At 44.0% G+C, this 27,725-nt stretch overlaps 1 protein-coding gene across 6 annotated transcripts in view; it reads left to right on the top strand.

Moving 5' to 3' along the window:
- The window catches only part of SELP (selectin P), a 42,639-nt gene that overhangs the window by 11,616 nt on the left and 3,298 nt on the right, over positions 1 to 27,725 (top strand). For 4 of the 6 annotated variants that reach the window (XM_011224105.3, XM_034666706.1, XM_011224104.3 and 1 more), the window contains 14 exons: positions 183 to 273; positions 1,928 to 2,314; positions 5,887 to 5,994; positions 6,455 to 6,640; positions 7,140 to 7,325; positions 7,914 to 8,099; positions 9,556 to 9,741; positions 12,338 to 12,523; positions 15,891 to 16,076; positions 21,541 to 21,726; positions 23,037 to 23,249; positions 24,269 to 24,454; positions 25,260 to 25,379; positions 27,407 to 27,437. In XM_011224105.3, coding sequence (XP_011222407.1) covers positions 183 to 273; positions 1,928 to 2,314; positions 5,887 to 5,994; positions 6,455 to 6,640; positions 7,140 to 7,325; positions 7,914 to 8,099; positions 9,556 to 9,741; positions 12,338 to 12,523; positions 15,891 to 16,076; positions 21,541 to 21,726; positions 23,037 to 23,249; positions 24,269 to 24,454; positions 25,260 to 25,379; positions 27,407 to 27,437 — 2,438 coding nt within the window. The remainder of the gene's footprint in view (positions 1 to 182; positions 274 to 1,927; positions 2,315 to 5,886; positions 5,995 to 6,454; positions 6,641 to 7,139; positions 7,326 to 7,913; positions 8,100 to 9,555; positions 9,742 to 12,337; positions 12,524 to 15,890; positions 16,077 to 21,540; positions 21,727 to 23,036; positions 23,250 to 24,268; positions 24,455 to 25,259; positions 25,380 to 27,406; positions 27,438 to 27,725) is intronic. The other 2 variants (XM_002918569.4, XM_011224107.3) reach the window with 2 other exon arrangements.

Genomic DNA, 27,725 nt, shown 5'->3' with positions numbered 1-27,725 from the left:
TGGTCCAGGGTATGACTCGGAAGCAGAGCAGTGAGAAACAAGAAGGAACCAGAGGGCTTGAACCTCCAGCCTGATGGAAACAGGGAGGATTATAACTCAATATAATGATTATTAACAAGAATTTTTTTGGCCCCGTTGATTTCACATCAATGCTAAAAAGAAGTTTTCTTTTCTTGTTTCAGGCCAGCTGCCTAAAAGCCATCTGGAACTGGAGATTTCAGAGTGTAATCTTCAGAACTGCCCAACTCCTTTGCTTCAGTGCCCTGATCTTTGGTAAATTTTATGTTAACCCTTCATCTGGGCCTGAGTAATGAGGGGACCTTCCTCAAGTAGGAGAAGTTAAGGATGGTATCCAGTTGTTATGAGGCATGGGAATATTCTCCCTGCCCAAATACCTGGGGGAAAAATGCACCCAACACCATGACGTTGCTGGAAAGAGTCTGGACAAACTGAAATGGACATTTTCAGGACCAATTTTCCATCAGGCACAGCAAGCATTGGCCCACAGTACCATTGGGGACCCACAGAAATGTCTTAGCATACAATACCAATGCAGTTATACCAATGCAATTATACCGATGCAATTATAAAATATAGTTTTGAATATTTTATTATGGAGGAAGGGGCTGATTAAGGCAAAACTGCCTAGACACATGGAGGTCATAATGGAGGTCAATAATGCAGCCCTGGTGACACCAAAATAAAGTTTTAGGGGGAAGCAATGCAGCAGAAGTGTCAGCGAGGGAGAGACAAACATAAATGACCCTCATGCAGGCAGCCGAGGACAGGGTTGACTAAGAACAAGACTCTATAAACAGGAAAGAGAGCCACTTCCAGGTCTGATTGCTTGCATTGTACACTTCTTCACGTGGGATCTGGCCTCTTCTGGCCCGGGTGAGTTCCCACTGCCTACAAAAACAATATCTTCCATCAGAGTGCCCCCGACACTTTTGAAGGGCACATACTTTATTTCATTTAATATCACAAACATGTCTTCAAAGGGCTTGTTTTAACAAGTAAGCGAGCGGAAATGGAGGACACAGTGTAATTTATCAAAGCGCAACAGTCAAGAGAGGTGGAATGAGTGTAAGACTGCAGATCCGGAGATTTGATTTGTAACCTGCCCCTGCCACAAACATGTTGTGTTTCACTCAGCAAGTATTTATTGAACACCTGTTAAGTGTCAAGCTCTGTGCTTGGTGTGAAGGACCCAGAGAAAAAAGAACAGACCACTATCAGGATTCGCAATCTGGCATCTTGCCATGTCACAGGAAGAGACATTCCAATACCTAGTGATAAAGGAGGTGGAGGCAGAGATGAGGTGCGGCGGGAGCCTGGAGGAAGGAGCGGCAAGCCTACCTGGGCAAGTCATGGAATGCAGGGGGAGGAAAAGTTTACAAGGCATACGTGGGGAGGGCAACCAGAAGAGCAGGAAGAGCATTGCAAAGGCACAGAAGTGGGAGTCTGTTTTGCTAAGAAGGTAAATATGGTGGGTGATGAGGCTGGGCCAGCAGGTAGGTTCCAGATCACAGAGTATCTTATTTTCCATGTGAAGAGGTAGAACTTGTAGATTCACATCAGCCATCGAGACATTTCATGCGTCATTTAAATTGGCCAAATTACTTAATACGTCTCTTCCATTTATAAAAAGAGAAGTTAGATGACCCAACTCTTATCTTTATGATTCCAAATCTCTAATACTAAGGATCCTCAGAGTACGATTTCCTATTCTGACTTCATGTGTATATTTTTACGTGAAAGATGGAAACTACCCTTCTTCTTTAAAACTAGATTAGACATAAAAGAGTCATGTTTTAGGTATTTGTCTTCCAGTCAGAAGCTCATCTGACTACATAGCAGTGTATTTATACTCACAGAAGCCTTCTGGTTAGGGATGCTAACCTGGCATTTACTCTCCTTTACGCAGAATTAATCAAGCAGAAAGAAGTGGCAGCATGGACCTATAATTACAGCATAAAAGCATATTCGTGGAATTATTCCAGGATATTCTGCCAGAAGCACTACACGGATTTAGTGGCCATCCAGAATAAAAAAGAGATTGCTTACCTCAATGATGTCATACCTTACTACAACTCTTATTACTGGATTGGGATCCGAAAGATCAATGATAAATGGACCTGGGTGGGAACCAAAAAGCTTCTCACCGAAGAGGCCGAGAACTGGGCTGACAATGAGCCCAACAACAAGAAAAACAACCAGGACTGTGTGGAGATTTACATCAAGAGTGTGTCAGCCCCTGGCAAGTGGAACGATGAGCCCTGCGCGAAAAGGAAGCGAGCGCTATGCTATACAGGTAGGATCTTCTCTACTCCGAAGTTCGTTTAAAAGGAATGCCTTTCCGGGTTCATTAACACAGACACTGCGGCGGTAACATTGAGTCATAAAGTCAGGGATGTGAGAGCAAAGAATAAACTACAATCAAGCTGCGTTATTGAGCACCTTGAAGAACATAAGATCAGGATTAGAGAAAACTGGATTTTGGAAACTAGAATTTTACGATCATTTATTTTATGATTATTTGATCCACCTTCTTCATTTCATAACTGGTGAAGTACACTCTCGGGAAGTTTTAGTCTCCTAAAGTTTAGGTCCGGAGCTTGTCTGCACCACGCTGCCGGTGGAAGTCGAAAGGTGGCCTGGCCCCGCCCCCAGGAGACCCGGCTGTAACTAATATGGCGCAGGCACTGATCTCAGTTCACGGGTCCGGAGTCTGTTTTGTATTAGTTTCGTCTAGTCCTCGGGAGAACCTCAGCAATGGGGTCTAGTACTCTTATGTTGCCGATAAGACAAAGGCTCAGGCTGGTAAGGGATCTCCTCAAGGTTCTAAGCTACTTGGTGGTGGAGTTGGTTTCAAACTCATGATCCAAAGTTGCTGTTTTTTAGCCACAAATGCTACTGTACTCTCTGCTCTCCATTCTCATGACACAACATGAGAACATGACCAAGAATCACAAAAGCTTTACAGATTCCCTTCAACAACATCATGTGTTCAGCTGCGTTGGCCTCGGGGAGGGGTTGGGGGTGTGAGGAAAGGGAAGAGGTAACTGGTAGTGTATTTGCTTCTCAACGAAGTAAGCAGTTCCCGAGTAAGCAGATGGGCACGGAAGCCTGGTCTTCCTGTAGTCATGTGCTAGTGCCATCTTTCTGCATTGTACACTTCTCACATTGTGCAGCTTCTCACATGGAGGAGCCCCCCCTGCCCCATGTAGCGCACAGACACTGTGACTAGGGAGAGACTTGGCGGCCCTGGGCAAAGCAGTCCTGAGTACTCTGAAGCTTCTCCTTTCATAAATCATCTTACAGATGCCACACTCTGCTATGTATGTTCTAAAATTGACAAGGATGGAACTGGAGAGGATTATGCTAAGTGAAATATGTCAAGCAGAGAAAGACAATTATCATATGGTTTCACTCATGTGTGGAACATAAAGAATAGTGTGGAGGGCCATAGGGGAAGGGAGGGAAAACTGAATGGGAAGAAATCAGAGAGCGAGACAAACCACGAGAGACTCTGGACCCTGGGAAACAAACTGAGGGTTACAGAGGGGAGGGGGGTGGGGAGATGGGGTAACTGGATGATGGGTAGTAAGGAGGGCACGTGGGGTGATGAGCACTGTGGTGATGAGTGTTATACGCAACTAATGAATCGTTGTGTATACATCAAAACTAATGATGGACTATATGCTGGCTAATTGACCATAACAAAAAATAAAATAAAGTAATAAATAAATAAATAAATACTTTAAATTATAAATACCTCCCCTCAGAACTCTTCCTCCACTTTCCTCTACTTTCTCTTTCTCCTCACTCAAGTCTCCTGTCTGAGGGAAAACATATCCATAAATGCATTGTCGTATAGTCGGGTCTCATTTTACAAATAATTTATAAACAAACGAACAAATTTATTAATTTAAAAAATCACAACCTGTTCTTTGTAGGCCAGGAAGGACATTACCAGAATATTAGCTCATTCTGCTGCCCTCCCAGTCAGTTCCCTACACTCACTGGGTTACACCTCCCTGGAACTGCCCCTGTAAGATTATCTTGGTTGCCAGTAGATGTTTCCAGTCTGCCACTGATTCCTCTCCCTGCCCAACCGTCAACTCCATAACTGCAAGACCGTCTTCCTCAATTAAGCTTGCAAAAAATCACAAGGAAGAAAAGGGATTGAGAACTACTGGCACGCACAATGCCACTTGTCTAACCTGCAACAATGGCGGACATTGCTAATTGTTGCAATTTCACTGGAGCACAGTCGGTTTCCATCGCCACCAACGCAACACTCTTGGCAGCCACTATCACTGAGTTCATTTTGCCACCCAAGACGTAAAGGGTGTAGGGAACCATCAACTCTCGGTAGGAAATAGATGAGAAATAGATGTGTAGACTGCAACAAGAAATTAAGCCGGACCAAGTCTCTAAAGGTCAGTATTTGTTAGACCTCAGAACACCCTAACAAAAGAAAGATTCATTCAGTGAATCCTCATTATGCCCTTTCCTGGGGATTCAAAGGTATAAACAAGTTACTAACCTGCCTGAAACCCAAGTGGAATAGACTACAGACCTTTGACTTTTTTTTCATTTCTAATATTCTGAGATCCTGAGGAAGCTACAAGCAGAACAAAATTTGTATGTTCCGAGAGCACAGGGCAGACAGGCATCTCTGCTGGAAGACACTGGTGGGGTCAAGGTGATAGGATGGAAGATGTGGACCAGATGTCTGCCTCTCAGCTACTGTCCTCCTGCATCTTCCCGTTCCTTGGAACCCTTCCCAGAGCCCCTGTGCAGCTCCACCAAACTTGCTGCCTGCCTCAGGAATGTCCTCCTGTATAATCTGCATGACTTCTAGAATCACAGCATCTCAGAGTTGAGAGGGAATGTAGAGGTCATCTAGTATAACCCTCTTTGTGACATATGAACTTCCTCTTGTAATAAACCCCAAAGTGGACCACGTGTGGCCACGGCTTAGTGCAGAGGAAACTCCACTAGAATATAGTCCAGCCTCAGACCTTGCCCCCAGCTATGACCTCATCAGTAAAAACATTCTCAGTGCTTTCATAGTAGCAGTTCTAATGCTAACCCTCCGTCACGTACCTAGTGCTATCTCTACCCCCAAAAGTCTCTTGCGGGTAAGAAACCCCACCCCCTCTCCATTCAGACTTACTGAGCAGGGCCTGACTGGCCAGTCAGGCTCTCCACACCTAAGCCCGGCATATTTGGACCTGTGAAACACCTCTTTGTGGGACTGTTTGTCCTGTACCAGGAGGTCTTACACATCTCATCTGGTTCCTCTACTCCTCCACCATGTGGTGTTGGGTGCAGATTTGAAATGAACAAAAAGCGGAAGGGCTTTGGTCTGATCTTGGGCAGGTTGGCCTGGGAGGAGTAACTTGTCTGAGGTCCCATAATCGTCGGCAGCAGAGCCAGGATTCTGATCACATATGTGTGACAGCCCACATCTGATTCCTAGCCTTTGTGCTGTCCTATCTGTCACAGGGGCTTCTGTAGTAATACAACTCTAAGAATATTCTTGGTTAAAAGCCACAACCTATTTTGTACCACATAGAGGAGTTTCTCGGTCTACACATCCATCAGTGGCTTTTTGTCTCTCTGTGCCACACATAGCAATCCCTCCTTAGGCAACACTAAACTCAGCCTAAAATGGATGGTGCAATGCTCTGGCAGGCTCCTACGATGTCCTTCACGGGGACCGGGCTGGCACACCAGAGGACACGATCATTTTCTGTTGTCTGGCAGGCTCAATCTTACCCAAGAGGGGCTTGAGTCTGTGGTTTGGGGAAGAATCCAGCTTTTCTTCACGCCTCCTGGGAATGCCCATGATTCTGATCTTTTGTGTCCATGCAGCCTCCTGCCAGGACATGTCCTGTAGCAAGCAAGGAGAGTGCATTGAGACCATCGGGAACTACACCTGTTCCTGCTTCCCTGGATTCTATGGGCCAGAATGTGAATACGGTGAGGCCACTCTTCTGTTGACATTATTGCGGCCATTGGTCTTGTGCTGAAGGTGCTGCCAGGAAACAAATCATGTTGGAGACTCTTCAGTGAGGAAAGGCTAGTCCGGGCCCTCTCTGTGGTCTGTCAGTCGGCCCCACTCCAACTATCCCAAGACACACTCTGGGTGAAACATTTCATTCTTGGAATATTTGCTCATAAAATCCCAAAAGGTAAAAGAGAAACACAAAGGAAGCAAAACAAACGCTGATTTTGCTCATTTGCAATAAAAACCAGTGAAAGGCTGATTATTTGCCAAGATGTAGCCAATACAAAAGAACCAAGCAAAGACGTCCAGCTTGGGTTAGAAGCCCAGACAGACAGGGCTGAGAGGGTTATACAAATAGCTTCCAGCTTCTAGCAAACCGGACATTGTCTTTAAACCCGCAATGAAAAAAAAATCAATATTTTGTCCCCACAGTCACAGAGTGTGGGGATTTTCATCTCCCTCAACATGTACACATGAACTGCAGCCACCCCCTGGGAAACTTCTCTTTCAATTCAGAGTGCAGTTTCCACTGCGCTGAAGGGTACGAACTGAATGGACCCAGCAAGCTTGAATGCTTGGCTTCTGGAACCTGGACGAATGAGCCACCACGATGCATCGGTATGTAGACCCTCGTCCTTCTGTCCTCACTGACAACTAGAATTTCAGAGGGGGAAAACAAGCTTTCTCCATTAAAAAAAAACCATGAGAAATCACGAGGATCCACATTAGATGGGGAATTCTGATTTTTACTATCACCCATCAACGAGAGTAACACTGATTTTGATTTTCATGATGTTTTGTATCTATAGAGTGAAGTGATCAGCGTAATTCCTGGTTTTCAGGCAAAAGCATCACAAAGGGAGACAGGACCTTGTTAACTGCAAAGCAAACAGAGTATAATAATGAGTGCTTAGGGCGGAGTATTATTAATTTCATAATTTTACCTTGTTCTTTAAAAAGTAAATGAACAATGAGGTTGTTTGGATCTTTCAAAACAGCGACCGAAAGTACCATTTAACCAACCGGGTGGATCACCTTGCCGGTCACTTGGGGAGCGTATAGAAAGCTGCTGTCATATCCTAGGTTCCCCACACTGTGGCTCTGTGCTTCTTTGTAGCTGCCCACTGCCCGCCCCTGAAGATTCCTGAGCGAGGAAGCATGACCTGCCCGCACTCTGCCGATGCATTCCAGTACCCGTCCAGCTGCCACTTTAGCTGTGAAGAGGGATTTGCATTAGTGGGGCCAGAGGTGGTGCAGTGCACGGCCTCGGGGGTGTGGACAGCCGCAGCCCCAGTGTGTGAAGGTGAGTTTCCAGGGGTTGGGGCTGTGTCATGTCCACTGTGCCCAGTTCTTGCTGCGAGTACAGATGACTGGCCAGCTACGGAGAAGTTGGCCTGAACTCCACCACAATGTGACCCTCCTTCCACCTGCCCCTCAGTACATTGGGCACATCTGGGATAAGAAAAGAGGGTCAGGCACCAGAAAACCACGAGGCTGATTTCACTACAACTCAATTTAAAAGTCCTCCCTTCTCCCAAACTCACAGCCCTCCAGCACTGTTTGAATGGCCCTGTTCATAAATTTCATAAATTTCACACAAGAAGGAAAAGATGGCATCTACGTCTGTAAGTGGAAGACCTACCAGGACAGGGTTATGGAGGTAAAGGGAATAGAGGACATTAGAAAAAGCTGGGAGGACTCCTTCTCTTTAAGATTAAGGTCACCCTGTGGACTGGTCCTCCAAGTCTGAACAAACATCATGAGGGTCTCTGACCCTTATAGATTCTTAGCTCCACCTGGATTTCCTGAGGTAGTTTCACCACTGCCTTCCAGCTGTGGGCCTGGTTTTCTCCTTAGTATCTTTCTCTGTCTCCTTGGTTGTTCTCTCCAGCTGTGCAGTGTCCACACCTGGAAGCCCCTGGCAAAGGAACCATGGACTGTGTGCATCCCCTCGCCGCGTTTGCATATGGCTCCAGCTGCAAATTCGAATGTGAACCTGGCTATCAAGTGAGGGGCTGGGCCTCACTCCGCTGCACTGGCTCTGGCCAGTGGACAGCACCCTCTCCAGCCTGTGAAGGTACGAGTCTCTGCCCAGGAAGGGGGTATAGCACAATGGAAAGATCAGGGGCTCTGCACCTTGGGATAGCCTCCTCCAGACTCTGACACTGGAACATGTTGTTCAACCTCCAGGAGGCATGGTTTCCTCACCCATGAATGAGCTAAGAATTGCCAGGTGCTTTTGTGAGAAAGAAGGATAGAAAAAGTAGACAATGAAATCGCATGTGTCAAGTAGCTAGCATTAGACTGAGCACTCAAGTTCCATCTCTTTTTTTCCCTTCCTGCCTCACTGGCGATACAAGCTGTGGGACAAGGCCTCTACTTGAGAGGAAGTCAGAGCAGTGACTATTAGGACAAAGAGGGGGATTCCCTGTTGTAGTTTTGGAGGTGACTTTGACAATGGAGGGAGGCTGGCTGCACTGGTAAAGGCTGTGATGCAACCCTCCACGGTTACGCAAGAGCACAGAGCTGAATTCTGGGCAGTTGCCTCATATTCTCAGCTCATGTGGCAGAAATGGGGATAGGGGAGCAGGAAATTAAAGATTGGACCAGTGAGTGCCTGGGAGACCTAGATCACAAGCCCAGCTCTGCTACTGTCCAGATATAAGACCTTAAGGAAGTAACTTAACATTTTTGAACCTCACTTTTCTCATCTGTAAAGGAAAAGAGAAGAAGTACCAGAGGATCGTTGGTTCTTAGAGGCCCCGATTCTGTAAAAACTGGAGGTCTAAGCCCAGGGTGTGACAGGAGGTCTTTACGGCTCTGATAAAAACCCCAGGAATACCCTGGAGACGAAATGCTTTATCAAGGAAGCACTGAGGAAACCAGACTTTATCAGAACTGTGGTCACTCAGGGATTAATTTTGTGCAGGAACTCTCCTTGAGCTGCACTCACTCGACAATTGAAGTCTGATGAGGATGACATCCTGTGTTTCCAAGATATGGCCCACTCAGGATCATTTTATAAGCCTAGGTAATACTGTGTCAACAATAAGCTGTGTTATTCCAGCTTTTTCCTCAAAAGTCCAGCCTGTTCTCTGTCACCTCTTTCCAGATCCAGTTCCACAAATATCACCAGTAAATATTTGAAGAGGACCTTCGGTATACCAATCACTGCCAGGCCCTGGGATACAACTAGGAATGACTGAGCCCAAGGGGCAGAGCTCCAATTATGTCTGCAGGTGGAGGGGATATGGGGAGCACACTAGAGGAGTCCCCACCCCTGAGCTGGGGAGGGCAGGGAAGACTTCCTGAAGACAGTGAAGTCTAAGCTGAAATCGAAAGACAAGTGAGTGATCCAGGCAAAGAGGGCATAGGAAGGTGTTCCAGACAGTTTCCTTTAGGAAACAGGAGGAGTCAGGGTTCTGAACATACTGATAATATGGGTAGGAAAGATGTATCTCTCGAGAGGCTCTCCTGAGAAGGAACTGAGCCCTTCCATTACCCAGTTTCAGATGAAAACTTTCTCCATTTAGCCATAGCCTGTGGGCCGCTGGAGGGTCCTATTCATGGAAGCATGGATTGCTCGCCATCCTCAAGAGCATTTCAGGACAACACCAGCTGTAGCTTCCATTGTGCTGAGGGTTTCAGGCTGGAAGGAGCTGACCTAGTCCAGTGTACCGACTTGGGACGGTGGACAGCGCCAGCCCCGGTGTGTCAAGGTATTGTGACATTGGAACGCTCCTTCTGTGTCTCTCAGTTTATCAAAGGCATCACACCTGCATTTAGAAGTCATTTATTCATCAGATATTCACTGAGAAGCACTAGTGATAGGCCCTTTGTGCTGGCCTTAGGGATGAGATGGTAAGCAAATCACATGTCCATTACAGCATGTTGAAACTCAAGGAGAAGTTTGCACTGATTGGTGGAGTGGGTTGGCATGAAGGAGTTGGGTTGGTGAAGTTCAGTGTCTCCTATAAAATGGGAGTATTATTATCTGCCTTATCTACATGCCTCATTCATGGTTGTGAATTAATGTGTGTAAACAAGAGCTTAAAACTACTAGGAGTTTTACAATTTGTAAAATAATAACATTACCTTATAAATCATATGTCTGTGATCTGATTTTACAAAGTAACCCTTCGATAGTTCAAGTTTTCAATATTTTGCTCTTACAGGAGAACAAAGGCATAGGGAAGTCACTAGGATTAGTATTTTTACAAGGGATTCCCCACACAAAAGTCATGTCCCAGAAATACAACATTGGCATTTCATGTTGCTATTTACTGGGATCCCTGGGCAATTTATGTGAATCCCCTGGATCTAAGTATACCCTGATTTACAAGAGGCAGTGATTTGAAAGCAGGGTTGCAAAGAGAGAAAAAGATTTGTACACCCATGTCCATAGCAGCATTATTTATGAGAGTTAAAATATGGAAGCAACCCAAGTGTCCGTGAGTGGACGAATGGATAAACTAAATGTGGTTGATATATACAGTGGAATATTATTTTGCCTTCAAAAGGAAGGAGATTCTGACATATGTTATAACATGGATGACCTCAGGGACATGATGCTAAGTGAAACAAGCCAGTCATAAAAAGATGGATAAGGATAAGGCATGAGTGCACTCATATGAGGTCCCTAGAGTAGTCAAAATCATGGAGACAGAAAGTAGAATGGTGGTTGTCAGGGGCTGGGAGGAGGGGGATGCAAAGTCCCTGTTTAACGAGTATGGAGTTTCAGTGTGAGCTGATGACAGATGTTCTATCGCTGGCTCGTGGTGATGGCTGCACAAGAAGATGAGTTTGCTTTATATCAGTGAACTGTGCACTTAAAAATAGTTCAGTGATAAATGGTAAATTTTATACCATATGCATTCTACCACAATTTAAAAAAAATGGAAAAATGAACCCAGAAATGAGGCAGTGAGGCAGTGAGGCAGTAGGTGACCATGCACCATGGTGGTGAGGGTAATGGGATGTGTTGTGAATATATTGTCTGAGAGACAGACACAAAAGAGCCCTTTAATGTGCTTAAAAGGGAGGGAGGGGGGATCTTAAGAGATTGCTGTGGCCATCCTTGTCTCCAGGCATGTAAATGTCTTATCACACCCCAGAGATAGTTGGATACTCTCTTAAGTTTCCCAGGATGTGGTCTCAGTAACTCCCTTGCCAGGCTTTCCAGGTGTTTTCTGCTGTGACGGTCAGGGTCTGCATCTGATGTATGCTTTTAATAGTATTACCACTATCTGTTCATTACCACTGCAGCTCCACTGCTCGCTGCTACCAGCTGATAATATTTATTGAGCACTTTATAGTCTAACTCCATAAGGTAGTTACAATTACTGGTCACATTTTAATGTTATTTATTTTATTTTTTATTATAATTATATTTTTTATTATATTATGTTAGTCACCATACAGTACATCCCTAGTTTTTGATGTAAAGTTCCGTGATTCATTACTTGCGTATAACCCAGTGCACCATGCAATACGTGCCCTCCTTACTACCCATCANTTGAAGATGAGAAAAAACATATTAGAATGCACCTGTTCTCTTTCTATGACCATCTATTTTGTATGATTGAGATCATAGTGTATATATAATTTTTATTCTGCTTTTTCACTGAACATTGTACATTGAGGCACCTCCCATACCTTTTCAAGGTGAAATATATCATTTTTAGTGACCTTTAGTATTCCTTTCATTGATCCACTATAATTTATTTTCAGCCCCTGATTAGTGGCATTTGTGTTTACTTTTAATATTTTGCTCTTACGAATAATGTCTTCGTAAAAAAATCTATGAATTGATTTTTTGATATGTGTCTTGATTACATTCTTAGCGTACATTCTTGGGTCTTAAAATATCATCTTTTAGGGGCGCCTGGGTGGCACAGCGGTTAAGCGTCTGCCTTCAGCTCAGGGCGTGATCCCGGCGTTATGGGATTGAGCCCCACATCAGGCTCCTCCGCTATGAGCCTGCTTCTTCCTCTCCCAACTCCCCCTGCTTGTGTTCCCTCTCTCGCTGGCTGTCTCTATCTCTGTCGAATAAATAAATAAAATCTTTAAAAAAATATCATCTTTTAAAACTTATTCATGCATATTGCCAAAATGCTTAACAACGGCTTAGAATTTGCCTTATAAAATTCTTCATGTGCCATTGTGATGGATGCTTTTCTCATCCTCCAGTTTAAACATGCCCTGTTCAGAAATCCCTGTTGTTGGCACTAGAAAGGATTAAGGGGTCAAAATTAACGAGTACTTGCATATTACTCTGTCCTCACTCCCTTACTTCCTTACTTCCTCACCTCTTAGCTGTGCAGTGCCAGGATCTTCCGGCTCCAAACAATGCCCAGGTGAACTGCTCCCACCCATTTGGTGCCTTTAGGTACCAATCAACCTGCAGCTTCAGCTGCAATGAGGGCTTACACCTGCTGGGACAAAGTGTGCTGCGGTGCTTGGCTACCGGGAACTGGAGCTCTCCTCCTCCAGCATGCCAAGGTAAGGGGAATTATTTCCAGCATCTCGGAAATCTATTGTAGGCTGTATTTTAAAAGGCTATATTTTAGGGGTGGTCACCATCCAGGGGCCAGAAACTTGAAATGGACTGGAAAGTTAATAAACACTGTAATAAAACCTGTAACCCGTTGATTCCAAATGCAGATGCCTTCAGGGGCCAGGCAGATAACATGAGTGGCAGGGCGTTTGGCAATAGGAGATAGGGAATGGGCCCTACCAACCTCTTACCAGGACCTGGAGGCTTCTATCATGAACCAGGTACGCTGTTCTCCTGGCTAAAAACAGGACCTAGAAAGAAGGCCAGAAGGAAAAAAAAAAATAGCTTCAGGATGGTTGCCCCAAGGCTGACCTGGCACTTTGCTCCTAGGAACCATGGAGTTTAATGGTGGAATGGGGGCAACCTATGAGTATAATAGTGCAATGGAAGGGGCAGAATTTACAGATGCCTGGAGGCAAACCTCCTCCAAGGTCTGTGTAGGAATGGAGAAATATACTCAGGATAAAGTGAAGAGTGATGAAAAGAGGAAGAACTTCATCTCTAAATGCAAGATTACAGGATCCTCAGAAGAGAAAACATGCATATTCAGCCTCAGGGTGTAAATCTGCATTGTACTTGACCGAAAAGAAAGCCGGGGTAGTCTGCCAATATTGTATGAAATAGAACTGTTCTAATCATTTGTGTTTGGGAACTGAAGAACAGATGTACGCTGTTTATACTCCCCATTCCTTTTTCCACTTGATGTATCCAATTCTTCAGACGTATTTATGGCAATATCACTTTTACAAAGCAAGATTGTCATTTGTAAAAGCTACAGAAAAATAAGAACATAAAGAAACAAAAAGTCCTCTTCAAGACTCCCAGCGGGAAATAGGCATTGTTAGCTTTATATGAATTCTTCCAATATTTTCCCCATTCACATTTCCCTCTATGCAATTAGTATTTTTATGATGCACATATAATTTTAAAAATAAAATCAAGTAGGTAAAATACTAGATATTTCTGCATTGTTTGCCTTCGCTTTTCACTTGGTACAGAATTTTACCATCTGAGTGAATGCAGGTAGACGCGTGTTTTTAATGAAGAGGAAACCACTTGCTATTCAGGTCACACACAAGTGCACACACACATACACAGTACCCCACTGTTAGGTCAACAGTGAATAAATGAATGATTAATGGAATGAATGAATGAATGAATGAATGAACTCAGCAGAATTGGACATCCTGCATTTCCAGGCAGCAGAGAGCATGGCAAGCCACTGGTGCTGGGCTTGAGTGTACCTTCCAAGCAGGGTCTGGAAAGACCAGAGTGAGGCTTGCGACCTCGCCTTCTCAGCTTTAATCCTGGCTACACTGGAGCCGGGGTATACTACAAAGTCCATGTGGCTTTGGGGAAGAACTCAGAATCCCTGAGGAGGGTTACCACAATTCTATCACAGTAATCAGAGTTTCAGTTCATTGCTCCATACTGTCCTGCCCACGGCTGTTTCACTGCAAGGAGGCTGGCACTCACCGTGGCTTCCTGTGACCTTCCAGTTCCCTTCTGCTTTTAGCTCTTTGTTTACTTTGACTGAACTTTCTCCTATTGTTGCTGGGCGAGCATCAAGTGAAATACCCAAATGTGGGCTGGGCAGGAAGGCACTGTGGGGCTTGCAACCCGCTCGCTGGTGTAAGACTTCTGAGAGTGTTATCAGACAATTTCCGTTCTCACTGCCCCCTTTGCCCTGTTGCCTTCTGATATGCAGCTATCAGAACCCCAGCTATCAGAAGGCAACGCCACAAAAGAGCTGGAAATGGATTCCATGGCACTAAGACCCTCCCAATTTGTCCAAGGGTTATGGGCTTCTTGACTTGTCTCCTCTCCTCTCTCCCACCACACACACATACATACTGAATACAGAAAGACATTTCAAGGGGCAGAAAATGACTAGGTCTTTGGAGAAGTTGATCAGGTTGAGGGGAATGTAGCTGGAGAGGGGAGGCGATAAAGGGAAGAGAAAGTATAAAAACACTCTTGGAATCTCAAGCAGTTGGTCCGTGGCTAAAGAATGGTCCTGGCTTCAGCCCTACCATCACTGACTCTAGTCTAAAGCCATACACTATTCAGTCAAACCAAGCAGTGAAGAAGAAACCCCTAAACCATGCATTCTCTTCGTCTTTGTTTTTTAATGTCAACATGTTGAATCTGGGCATCTATTATAGTTTCACTAATTGGCAAAGGGACATCTTGACAAGTATTAACATTTACATACAGAGTGTTTTTGCATTTGACCCTTAAAAATTTTGGGAGCTATGCAATGCCGTTCTCCACATTTTATTATTTTTATTATTTTTTTATTATAATAATATTTTTTATTATATTATGTTAGTCACCATACAGTACATCCCTGGTTTTTGATGTAAAGTTCAATGATTCATTAGTTGCGTATAACACCCAGTGCGCCATGCAATACGTGCCCTCCTTATTACCGTTCTCCACATTTTAAAAGTGAAGATATTGAGACTCAGAGAGGTTGAGTGACTTGCCCAAAGTCGCAGAGCATGACCTCTAACCCAAGCAAGTCTCCTAGCATCTCAAACTCTCTCTGTATAAACTGTGGTACAGAACCATGAGATCTAATTTACCTTTTCTGTAAGTGAACCAGTAGAGTCATTGGGGCTGGTCACCATAGGATGACATTTGTGGGAAGAGCGTTTGCAGAGGGCCAGTTATGTATGTGCCTACCACGTGTCCATGATTTTTAAAATATTTTTAAATTTAATTTTTACATATGATTTAACTCATTATTTTATATAACTGAGGATCCCTGCAAGGCAAGGAGTATTATTGTTTCCATTTCAAAGACGAAGCAGCTACAGTTCAGAAAGTTCTGTAGACACACTGCTGGTAAGGAACACAAGAATTTGGACCCAGATTCTTTCTACCTCTCGATCGGGGAAAGGAGCTTTTGTGGGGGCAGAACGTGTTTTACTTCGTTTTCTTATTTTCAATCCTTTGTCACTGTTTGCTGGCAAGGTCATTAGGTCTGTTTCTGAAGGTGTCAAGGAAGCAGCCATTTCCGTGCCTACCCAGGGACACCTGAAATGAGCTGCATCGGTATCTTTCCAAAGCACCAGCTCCCTTTTAAAATGACCTCTAAAGCTCTTGGTGGGTGAAGGTTTCAGGGTACCAATCAACTCTTAGTTGCTGCTATTTTATACTCCCATGACCTCTAGGTGGTGAGAAAGCAGCATTTCTAACCAAATGCTCCCCTTGTGGATTCAGCACACGTGTGCACACACACACTGATTTCAGGTTGCTGTGTTCTAAAACGACCCCTTCTCTCCTCTCTCTACATGCCCATGGTAGCCATTACCTGCGCCCCTCTGTCAAGCCCTCGGAATGGCACAATGACCTGTGTCCGGCCTCTTGGAAATTCCAGTTATAGGACCACATGCCGATTTTCCTGTGATGAAGGGTTCTCTTTATCTGGACCACAAATATTGGATTGTACTCCGTCTGGACATTGGACAGGATCCCCACCACTATGTCAAGGTAGGATCGTGGGTCTGTCCTTTCTTATGGCTTCTCAGATAATATGATAGAAGGAAGAATCACCAGGGATTCGTGTAAAACCGTTCCTAAGCTAAAAGAAACGCTCTACACAAAGCATGGTGATTTCTGTCTTGCTCTCTAAATATTCCTATAACTTTAAACATTTCCGTTTCATAAAGTGCTTTAATATCAGTGACATTTGATGTTTGCCACCATTCTGAGATGAGGGGGAAAGGCAGTGTCATCTCCATTTCCCAGATGAGGAAGCAGAGGCTTGGGGAGGTTAAGTAACCTGTTGCAATTCACGCCCTTTGTAAGTGCCGAAGCTCAGCTAGTCACCGGGACTTTTACTTCCTTATGAAGTGTTTTTCCACTGACTTTTTATTCCTTCCTACACTCACCTTCACTGAGCACCGCTAAGCCCCAGGCGCTGCGCTAATGCAGGCCTGCATGTGATGTCGCCCCTGCCCCTCGAGGACCTCGTAGGCTATTCCGGCCCTTCTCTCCTGGCTCTGCCTCCTCGTGGGCTAGGAGGTCGTCCGGGGCAGGAACCATGCCTTCTTCATCTCGGTATCCCCTGCAGCAACTACCTGGAAGGGGCTATGTGACAAGTACTTGCTCAGCTGCAGCTTACCATTTACTGGTTAAATGTACAGTACATTAAAAGCACAGCCCTATTGACAGTGAATTGGAGGACCCGCAAAGGCAGGAGCCGGACCCTGTCTATCCTTGTCTCCCCCAAGCATCTGGCTAACATGAAATAGTCCCTTGCGTTCAGTGTGCTCTGAAATAGAAGTTCATAGAAGTAATTAACTCGTAGCTCACAGTTACTTTCAAAAGGCACCATTGGTTCAATGTATTGTTCAGGGTACTCGGTAATAAGAAGACCAGCACAACCCGCTATTTCACAGACAGAATCTCATTCGACCCACACAACAACCATAAACATGGTTATTATGATCTGCTTCTAAAGACGAGGAAACGGAGGCTTTGAGAGGATCCATAGCAGACAAAGGCCAAATAGTGGGAATTGTGGAGCTGGACTCCAACCCGATCCGGGGTCTCTGGGGTCTCGCCTGTTTCTAGGCTGGTGTTGTCGCCCTGACGCTGCACTGCCACCCAGCGGCGGTGTCCCTAAATCCTCCATGTCCCCTAGGTGCGCTCTTTTCCACTGGCCAGCAGCCAGGCTGCCATTCTAACATCTGAAGTGATCTTCAGAAATGGCAATGCCAGCTGATCAGAGGAGAGAATGTGTTGATAGAAATCTATCAGTGTTGCATGAAAAAGCTAAAATATTGTGTATTCTTTCTTGTGGAGTGAGGGCAAGATTAATGCTGGAAGACCTGTATTGCTCTTCCCAAAGTCCTGTGCCATCTAAGTCACATCACACCCTGTGGGCTTCAGTTTCCTAGATTCCAGAAGGAGAAGAGTGGACATGCTAATGTCTGAACTCTCTCTTCTGGTCAAGAATTCTGAGGTTGAAGACATAGAATGCTGCCATCTGCTGTCAGAAAGCTACACTACAGGCACCTGAGGAATCTAGAACACTGTGGGGATAACACTAAGGGCTCATGCTTCCCCACTTATTTCCATCTGCTCGTTCATTTATTCCATCGACAGTTACCATAAGCTCTGTTTTCCCACATTCTGCATTAAGGCTAAAGAATGAGCAATGCCTAAGAATGATCTCACTCAAATTTTAAATCACATATGCAACCAATATGTAATCTCCAAAGCCCCCGTTGCCCCTCACCCCTGCCAGCCCCCTCTTCACCACAAGAGGAGGCATTTGCCTCCCACGGTACAGGCCAGCCCCGCCCAGGGCCTGGAACCAGCCCTGACTATAGATGGCAGCTGCACCCCCAGAGCCAGCGGCCTTGTCTGAGTCTGACCTTGAGCTCTGGTTTTTGCGTCTGTGCCTTCCCCTCACCCTCCAGATTTATTCTCTGAATTTAGGCAAATTGTTCTTCTTCTTTTCTACATGCTTGAATCCATAAAGTTTTAACCTTCAGCATTGACCCCAGAACCCTGATTTTTGCATGGAGTTTTGTGGAGTCTAAGCTCTACATCAGAGGGGCGTGAGGGCCCCTGAGTTAGCGGGACAGTGTGGCCGGTGGAGCCCTCCGTCTCCCACTTCAGAGTGCAATGCGAGATCTCATTTTTTAGTGGTTCTACGATATCTCCTTTTTAGTTAGAACACCAGTCCCTGGGCCCTTTGGGACTTGGGCAGGGCCTGATATCCCAGTCTCCTCACTGCCTTTCTCCTCCAGGACCTGAAGTCCTTTCCTGAATTGCTTGTATCTGGTTGCTATGACCTTTATGTCCCCAACTGTCGGGCCACTATCTTGACTGATACTACTGCTCTCCTAATCACTTTGTCATTGACCCTCTGGAGACCATGTTTGGCCACTGGACCCAACTCCTAGTGACCAGCCTCATGTTAGTGGGGTAAGGAGGGTCCTTGTCCCAGGTCCCAGTCCTAGCTCTGCTCTTCTGCCATGTCCCTGCTCATCTAAGTCCTATAATAGAGCACACTGCTGCCCTTTGAACTCTGGCTGGCTCACATCTCGGGGTTGTTTTTTTTTTAAGATTGTATTTATTTATTCGACAGAGAGAACAGCCAGCGAGAGAGGGAACACAAGCAGGGGGAGTAGGAGAGGAAGAAGCAGGCTCACAGCAGAGGAGCCTGATGTGGGGCTCGATCCCATAACGCCGGGATCACGCCCTGAGCCGAAGGCAGATGCTTAACGACTGTGCCACCCAGGCGCCCCTGGGGTTTTTTTTTTTTTTTATCCACTCCTCCAACATTTCTCTGACTACAAGGAGGTTCCTAGTCTTTATTTCTAAAGTTTGAGTTTAGAAATTTATTATTTATACTGTATCTTCTTTCCAAAAGTTTCTTGACAAACACTGTATGTAACTCAAGTAAAAAGAAATAATACAAAGATATAGGGAAGAATTTACTAGATTTATTTAAAATAATATAAACCAATCTGCTGTCAGTTGATGACAGAGTGCCAGTGAAACCCAACCTTTCACAAATTTACATGCAATCGTGTACACTTACTTCATGGGTTACAGAAAAACATCAGTGAAGGTCATTATAATAGACAGCACTGCCTTGGAAGTCCACAAAAAAAAGGACTAAGTATGTAATAAAAGCTGAAGTTTTACAGTAGGCTTAGGAAAATGACTATTTTTCAAGTTACCCAAGAGGTCACTCCCTGGGGAAAAATCTCTTCCTTTACGTCTGCCCTAGGTCCCATCCACTCCAGCAGCTTCCTTGGCAATTTCACAAATGTGATTCAGCCACGTCTGCCGAGCGCCCACCATAGACCAGATTGGGGTTAGACTTCTGTCTACCTCATCAAGGCTGCATCGCAGGCGGGAAAACGTATTTCCTTACTTGATTCAAAGTCAAATCTTTAAAGTTATTTAGAGGCCTTTGTTTGGACAATGTTAATTCTTACCTAAGAGGGTGCAGAGATTTTTCAAATACAAAACAACAAAAACAACCCAAAAAACAAAAACCTCTATCTACAATCTTGGCAGTACAAGACTGACAAAATCGGGATCAAAGCAATAGCCCCCAAGCAGATTTCATGCTGTAGTAATTCTCTTTGTATACTGAAGGTCACATGAATCAATTTTTTCAAACAGTAACTCCTCTCGTTTCTTTTCAGCCATAAACACACTCCTTAGAATGCATTCAAATTAAATTGTGCACACTAACTTATTCGTTCATTTGACAAACATTTTAGAACCCCTACTATGTGCCAGGCCCTATTCCCTGGGATACAGTGTTGAAAAGAGCTGACAAGGTCCCCACTGTCCTGCAGCTGACATTATACATTTTCTTGGGCTACATATAAAATCCTGAGAGATTCTAAAAGAGTTGTTTTAGTGAAAATATTCACAGGTGATTTAATGTCTAGGATTTACACTAATAGACATATGTAATACATTTTTGGTAAATGAAATTGATCTGCCAGACATGAATTTATTCATGACTCAAAAATTCGAGCATTCTAAACTGAAATTCAGTACGTTACTTTGGTTATTTGAATGGATGCACGCAATAAGGATCCACAATCTTTTCACGAATAACCTGTCACTGAAAAGTACTTGGGCCGATATGTAAAGGCCAGAAATATCACTTTCCCATGAGGTACCACATAAGACTTTGAAAGGTTTTGTTTTATTTTGTTTTGTTTTTAAGGCAAAAGTGCTAAGCCAAGTGAACCTGACTTGACCAAGGCATTGCATTCAAATAGCTTGGATTTAAAGAGAGAATAGTCCCTCCATTTGTCAAATATTTGATGGTAAATAATAGTCTTACGTCAGAGAATTTAATGGAGACAAAGACATGATCCTAACAGAAATATATAATTGCAATAATTTCTAAAATTTTTTGAGGGAAATGGTTATTAAATTAAAAATTCATTTATTCACCCACTTAGCAAATGATTGCTGACTACCACTTCTTGAGACCCAGCAGTGTAAACTGTTGAAAAGCACAAAGCTTTATGGCTCTTGGGATTTTTTTTTTTATGTAAGTAATCTCTATATCCAACGTGGGGCTCGAACTCACAACCCCAAGATCAAGAGCCACATGGTCTTCCCACTGAGCCAGCCCAGCGCCCCTGGCTCTTGGGTTTTAGAAGCATTCCATCCAGTAGGTGAGGGAAAATATGGCGGGTGGCAAGACAGCATATGAGTTCAAACAGACTGATGTGTTCAGAGGAGAAGGCTTCAGGCTGCAATGACCAGCAGAGGTTTTACAGAGGTTGTGTTCAGTTGGGTCCTACAGAACTAGGATTTTTTTCGGTGACAATAGAAAGAAATTCAGGGCAGCATGAGCCAAGAACCAGAGGCAAGTACACATGAAGTCAGTTCAGGGAATTTCCAGGGACTAATCTAGCTTGACCAGGAGGTTCTCAGCTTTCCTGTGCTAGGGAACTGTGGTCTTAAAAAATGACCTGGGGATCCAAGTGGAGGAAATAGTTTAGAACAGAAGATGGCCATTGCATTGCATGGTGTGGAGTTTGAGGAGATGGCAGGATATCTAAGAGGAAGTCGTCTCAAGCAGGAGGAAAGGCAGAAGTGGAATCCTGGCACCCATTCAGACAGGCTAGTGAGAGCCTTGGGAGGCTGTGCAGTCTCTAAAGCACAGGTGCATCGAGAGGAGGATGAAATTGTGGGTTCTGAAATACGACTGCTTACATCCTTGACTTCTTCATTTTTTAACTTCTACCTATACTTTCATCCGTGAGCCCACCATCCCTTCCCCTGCCCCTGTAGTAATGATCTGTCCTATTTATTGGGAATAGCTGCTCCCTGGCAAAATGCCTGACGTAGCAGGTGCTCAGTAAATAATTGTTGGATGCATGAATGAATGAATTCAGTGCAAACCTGGCTTCTGGATAAACTTGAAGATTGTGACATAATTTATTTACTTCTCTAGCCATCAAGTGCCCAGAAGTATTTGCTCCTGAGCAGGGAAGCCTGGCTTGTTCTGACACCCATGAGGAATTCAGTGTTGGCGCCACCTGTCATTTCTCCTGTAACAAGGGCTTTAAGCTGGAGGGATCCAACAATGTTGAATGCACAGCTTCTGGAAAATGGACAGCACCTCCACCAACCTGCAAAGGTAATAGAGTATACACTCACTGAGACAGCTCTTCTCCTGGAAATTTCTTCAAAAATAACAAACACTTATATAAGCTCTTACTGTGTGACAGGTATGCATTATAATATTATTACTGTGAAACTCTCTTTTTTTAAAAGGGGTTATCTATTGGAATCTAGGAAACATAGCCTATGGATTTAAAAATTTATAAGGAGTGACAGGACTTCTTATTTTGTAAATAAAAAATATATTGATTCTTTTAAGGTTTTATTTAGGAGACAGAGAGAGAGAAAGAGAGAACGAGAGGGGGGAAGGGGCAGAGGGAGCGAGAGAAGCAGACTCCACCCTGAGAAGAGAGCTGAACTCAGAGCTTGATCCCAGGACCTCCAGATCATGACCTGAGCCGAAGGCCGACTCTTAACCGACTGAACCACCCAGGCAACCCAAGATATATTGATTCTCAAGCTGAAATTTTCCTTCATAATTTTGGCCTCTTTTTCTCAGAGACCTTTACCGAGTTGATTAAATGGTCTCCATTGCTTCATTGCCAGGAGGAATACAAGGGGTGAAGTCACTGATCCAATTTCTCAAATCAAGGAACTGAAGCTTTAGAAAGGTCAATGAGCTTCTTCTGCTACATGGAAAGTTAGTGACAAAGCCAATGGCATCACGCACACCTCACATTTCATGCTGACCTTCAGCCAGCAGACAATGCCCCCTCCCAACAAAGCAGCAAAGGCAGGCAATTGGCCTATGAATATTTTGCTTCTACTGAATTTCTTACATTTCTGCACCAACTCTTCAATTTTTGTTTTGTTTTGTTTTTAATATTGGTAACATTGATATCATGACCCAACCCCCATTCTTCTTCTGGTCTAGAGAATTATCTCTCCTAGGAGATATATATATCCATATATATATACACACACACACACATATATTTTTTTTTTTTTGAGAGAGAGAGAGAAAGCACATGCGTGGGGTGGGAGAAGGGACAGAGGGAGAGGGAGAGAGAGAATCTTAACCAGGCTCCATACCCAGGGCGGAGCTCATCGTGGGGCTTGATCTCATGACGTGAGCTGAAGTCAAGAGTTGGGTGCTAAACTGACTGAACCACCCAGGGACCCCTCTCCAAGGATATTTTTAAATATTTTTTTCCCATCTGGTTTTCCATAGCTGAGATTAGCAATTTTCCTTAACTTCCTTGAGGAGCTATTGCTGGAGCCTCCCTTACTACAGGAAGAGTGGAAGGCAGTTATTCTGTGTCAGTCTTAACTTTGTTAAGAGCTCCTTTTGTTGGGAGCTCTCTAAATGGAAACGTGTTTTCGCAGCAGGCATAGTATCAGCTCGTACTCCAGAGGTTCGATGCCCAGACCTCATCACTCCAGAGCAAGGAACAGTGTCCTGTAGGCATCATCTGGGAACCTTTGCTTTGAATACCACTTGTTACTTTGGATGCAAAGCTGGATTCACACTCGTGGGAGACAGAGCTCTCAGATGCAGACCTTCAGGACAATGGACAGCAAGATCTCCAGCATGCAGAGGTAATGTGAAGGGAACAGGGAGTTCTGATGCTATCTTCCACCTGGCATCCACGCTCATCGCTGTACCTGCCTGTTGAAATCCCATCCAACCCCAACGACCACTTCACATATCAACTCTCCCATGAAATCTACCCTAATCCCAGTTGGAGGTAATGTGCCACAGGCATGTCACTTCTCCCCTTGCTATGTCACAAGTAAATGCCCTGGTCTGAAAGACATAAAGGAAGAAACATTTGCAAATGTCCAAATGTGTGAAAACAACAAGCTTGCTGAACATGGAACCAACTACGAGAATTGCAAAATACAAGTTGCAATTCCATTAATTATGTGATAGTATAAATATCCCATATTTTCATAATTGGAACCTAACTAAAAGGATAAGCCATGCACGATACCTCCAGAAGAGTTATCACCCCGTACGTGAAGTACTATGTCCCTTCCACCTCTGTATTCCCCATGAAGACCAGAACGGTGCTTTGCAAATGTCACTATTGCTCAATAATGTTTATTTGAGATAGTTTCATGAGCTTTAGTTTCCTATCAACAAGTTAGGAACCACAGAAGTTCCCCGAAGAAAAGTTTTAAGAGGGTGGCAGTCTCTACTCCCTTCCAACTTCCGGAGGCAGCTATGCTGAACAATGATTAAGTATTTTAAGAAACACGTGCTGACATGCCAGATCACTACCAGCAGTAGTAATAATAACACTTAGAACAGTAGTATTTTTGAGAAGTGAAATTTTGAAAGCAGTATAGGTAGGACTGATGGAGCATGAGTAGGTATTTATTGAATGCTGCTCGTGTGCCCATCCTCGTTCTTCGGCTACCATGCTCTGAGTGGACGTCGTAGTACGTGTGATGTTGGAGGAGCTGGTGTGAATGTCAGAAGCGGCTCATCTCCTTTCTGATCTTTTTCTTTCTACCTCATCTGCTGGCAATGCTAGCCAGGTTGCAGATGAAACCATAACCTCTGTTGCCTTCATTCTACGTGTTTGGTTTTCCTGCATCCTTTTTTCCTACAGCTGTCAAATGCTCTGAGCTGCATATTACTGAGCCGGGCGTGATGAACTGCTCCAACCCCTGGGGAAATTTCAGCTATGAATCCACCTGCAGCTTCCGTTGTCCAGAGGGCCAGTTACTTCATGGCTCAGCGAGAACAGCATGCCAAGAGAACGGCCAGTGGTCAACTCCCATGCCAGCCTGCCAAGGTATATTTTCCATATGGATGAGGAACGTAAAAAAATCGGTGTTTCTTTTCTGTGTATTTCTGACAGCAGTCTCGCTCTCCATCACTGGGTTTCCCCTGCGTTAATCAATGTTTCATGATAAATCCAGCAGAATCTCCTTGCCTTCCGCAGAGCAGTGGGAATGAAATTCAGTGACTCTGTGTAGACAATCACCACTCCTTTTTCAGAGCTCAGATGTGTCAAATGAATCCTCTCATTTCTTTGTAATCTGTGTGTAAGACATCTTGAAGTTTCAGAACATTTTTAACCAGAGGTTATTTCATGCAGATTCCTAATTTGTTATCTCAGAAGAATTTTATCACGTACCTCTAAAAACACATAGGTCTTTTTAAATTAAGCTTCATTTCTCTGTAAGGTTTATTGCATCCACCTTCCTTTTACTTTTCATGTTTTTCTCTACAGCTTGTCATGACTGCATTTTGTTGTGTAACTGAATCTTTGATTACGCTCCCCCCAAAATTAACCATCGTTTATTTTATTTGCTTAAGCTTTTCGTCATTTTATTCACTTTATTAGGTCCTTCCCCTGATGCCCCTGGGCATTGTGTTTGATATTTAAGCATTAGAAATAAAATCAGGTCCTGCTTCCCACGCGGTCGCAGTATTTTTATGGCTTCCAGATCTCTCCTGCCAGGCTGTCAGCCCTGCCAAGACCTTTGATGCTCCTGCGTGATCTCACATCTCACAATCCTTGGGATCCTTCTGCAAGAATGATGGTCTTTCGCACAACACACATCTTATGCCCTGCATGTGTGTTTGTTTTGCAGCGGGGCCATTGGCAATCCAGCAGGCCCTGACTTACTTTGGTGGAGCAGTGGCTTTGACAATAGGTTTGGTGACATGTGGGACACTCCTGGCTCTGCTAAGAAAGCGCTTCAGACAAAAAGGTAAATAAGAAAGAGTCTTGTCCTTCTTTTCTTCTGACTTGTCATTTGGGATGGACCATGAAACTACGATGTCAGTAGTTCATGTTTGAAAGCATTTGTAGTTAAAGAAAACAAGCCCAAGAGAAGTCATCTTGAGAACTGACTGCCCATCAGAATTACCTTTATAAAAGTACAGATCCTCATATAGGGCGATCTAGAGATTGGCCTGGAAATCTGAATTTCTCAAAAGCCCTACCTCCAAATTCTGATGAGGCCAGTTGACGCATTGGCGTTTGAGGACCTCTGGTCTAGGTAAGCTTTGTTATCACCAGAACTAACAGGAAAGTGTCATGCTCTCCTCCTTCATCATTCTCGTATGTGATGGTTATTTATCGATCAATGGTTTAGGTAGTCAGTGCTGCTGAATCAGAAATCAAGTGCTTCTGGAGGAAGTGAGAAATGAAGCTAGAGGTGTGAAGAAGATGCTTAGTCATGACCTGGTGTGATACACCAGGATACCTGTACGTCCTCATGAAAATGTGTGGAGCTAACGCAGGACTGAAGCAGGGACGTGACCCAATGGTGGAAGACCCTTCATAAGGGAGCTGTGTCTACCAGATTGTTCATCAAAAAAGGAGCTCTGGCCTAGGCGTGTAAGAAGGGAGTCATCTCTTAAGGGTTAAAACAGTCTTTCTCTGTCTGCCCCAGATGCTCAGCCACGAGCTCAGAAACTTCTTTTCGTAGCTAATGTGTCTCTTTATCATTTCTCATGAAAGGTAACTAGGGGCCACCTGAGGGGTCAGGAAGGCTCAAATGCTCCAATACAGGTAACTGAGAATGGCTGTTATACCTGACGGGGTTCTCATGGAACTGAGAACTTTCAGCACCCAGTCCTAACTGCTCAAGGGCAGAACCACTTGTTCCGTAGTTTTGAGCTCCCTCCAGGTTTTCTAAAGTTCCTTCATCTACTCTCCTGTGAATGGGTGAGTAGGACAAAGGACAAAGCATAACACTCTGCTTAAAGAGCTACAACCAGTCCTTCCGTGTAACATTTGTGTTTATTTAACCACAGAGCAGAGGCAGGCGCTCCAAACCACCTAGATCCTACTGTCCATAACCATGTAGGAATCACACTATTCCTGCAGTTCCCCCAAGCTCTTTCTTCAGTTTTGAGACATGGCTAGAGAACCCTCCAGACCATGAAGAAGGACCAGTGGCCACCCATCCTCCAAATCTTTAATCATAAATAAACTCATTTGTGAGGACAGGGAATTTTTCCTTGACCTGTCCCAAGGTGATTTTAACCTTTCTAAGATTCTGTGGTCAAATAAAGAGAAAACGCTGCATACATGTCCTGCAAATTCAAAATGCACATTCATTATCAGCTTGAAGGCTGAATAATGCCGTTATAAATATACTTGTCCATCTTCATTTCATCTAATATTTTCTAAATTTATTTAGCCATAAGACACTTTTCCCCTTTAACCTATCCATGGGATGAGACAGGCCTGCTGCCATATTTAACGTTTCCTCTCTCCGAGTCCGTTGTTTGGGTTAAGGTAGGAGGTCGTGATCATATATGTTACCAGAAAAGGAAAACAGCCCTTGTTATGTTGCATGGATTTGTGTAAGTGATTAACTTGCCCAACTAGTGGCCAGGGGAGTGTGACACAGGTTGCAGTGATAGGGGGGCCTCAAGTACCAAAGTAATGTGTTTCTAGAACCAATGATCTCAATATCAACAACAACCAAAAATAGCCAAGACATTGAAGGCAGGGACCAGAGGAAAAAGAAGAGGTTGTCACTGAATGGGAAGAGAAGAAAGATGAGAAGACTCTGAATTATATACTGTAAAATGTTTAATTTAGCCTAACACAGGTCATATCTCTCAGAGAGAGCTTGTTCTCAATATACCCCTGACAACGAACCCATATGAAAATCAGCACACCAACTTTCCCCAATAACTCCTACCATCGATGACCTTTCTCCTTCTATTAGTTTTTTTGTTTCTTTTCAACTGATCATTTGTGTCTTCTTGCTTATTCCAGATGATGGGGAAAGCCCCTTGAACCCTCAAAGGTAAGACAGAGTTTCATGATTGAGTAAATTTGTCTAGTTTGACTTTTTAATTCACTGTAATAATGTCAGAATGATTATACATAATGCCCCTTTCTGCAACAAATCTTTTGCAATGTCCCCTTAACTGATTCTACAGTAAAATACACAGATAACGTATCCTAACCACACATAGTGTTTTTAAAAATCAGTAAGTGCTCTAATTATAAAGGAGAAATAAAAGGGAAATATATAATTAAATATAATAAATTTAATAAATTTATTTATTATATATTATATATTTATTATATA

Source organism: Ailuropoda melanoleuca, chromosome 8, assembly GCF_002007445.2.
Source record: "Ailuropoda melanoleuca isolate Jingjing chromosome 8, ASM200744v2, whole genome shotgun sequence".
In the NCBI taxonomy this organism is placed as follows: Eukaryota; Metazoa; Chordata; class Mammalia; order Carnivora; family Ursidae; genus Ailuropoda; species Ailuropoda melanoleuca.
Note: the sequence above shows the minus strand (reverse complement) of the source record. Positions and strands in the feature narration are given on the sequence as shown.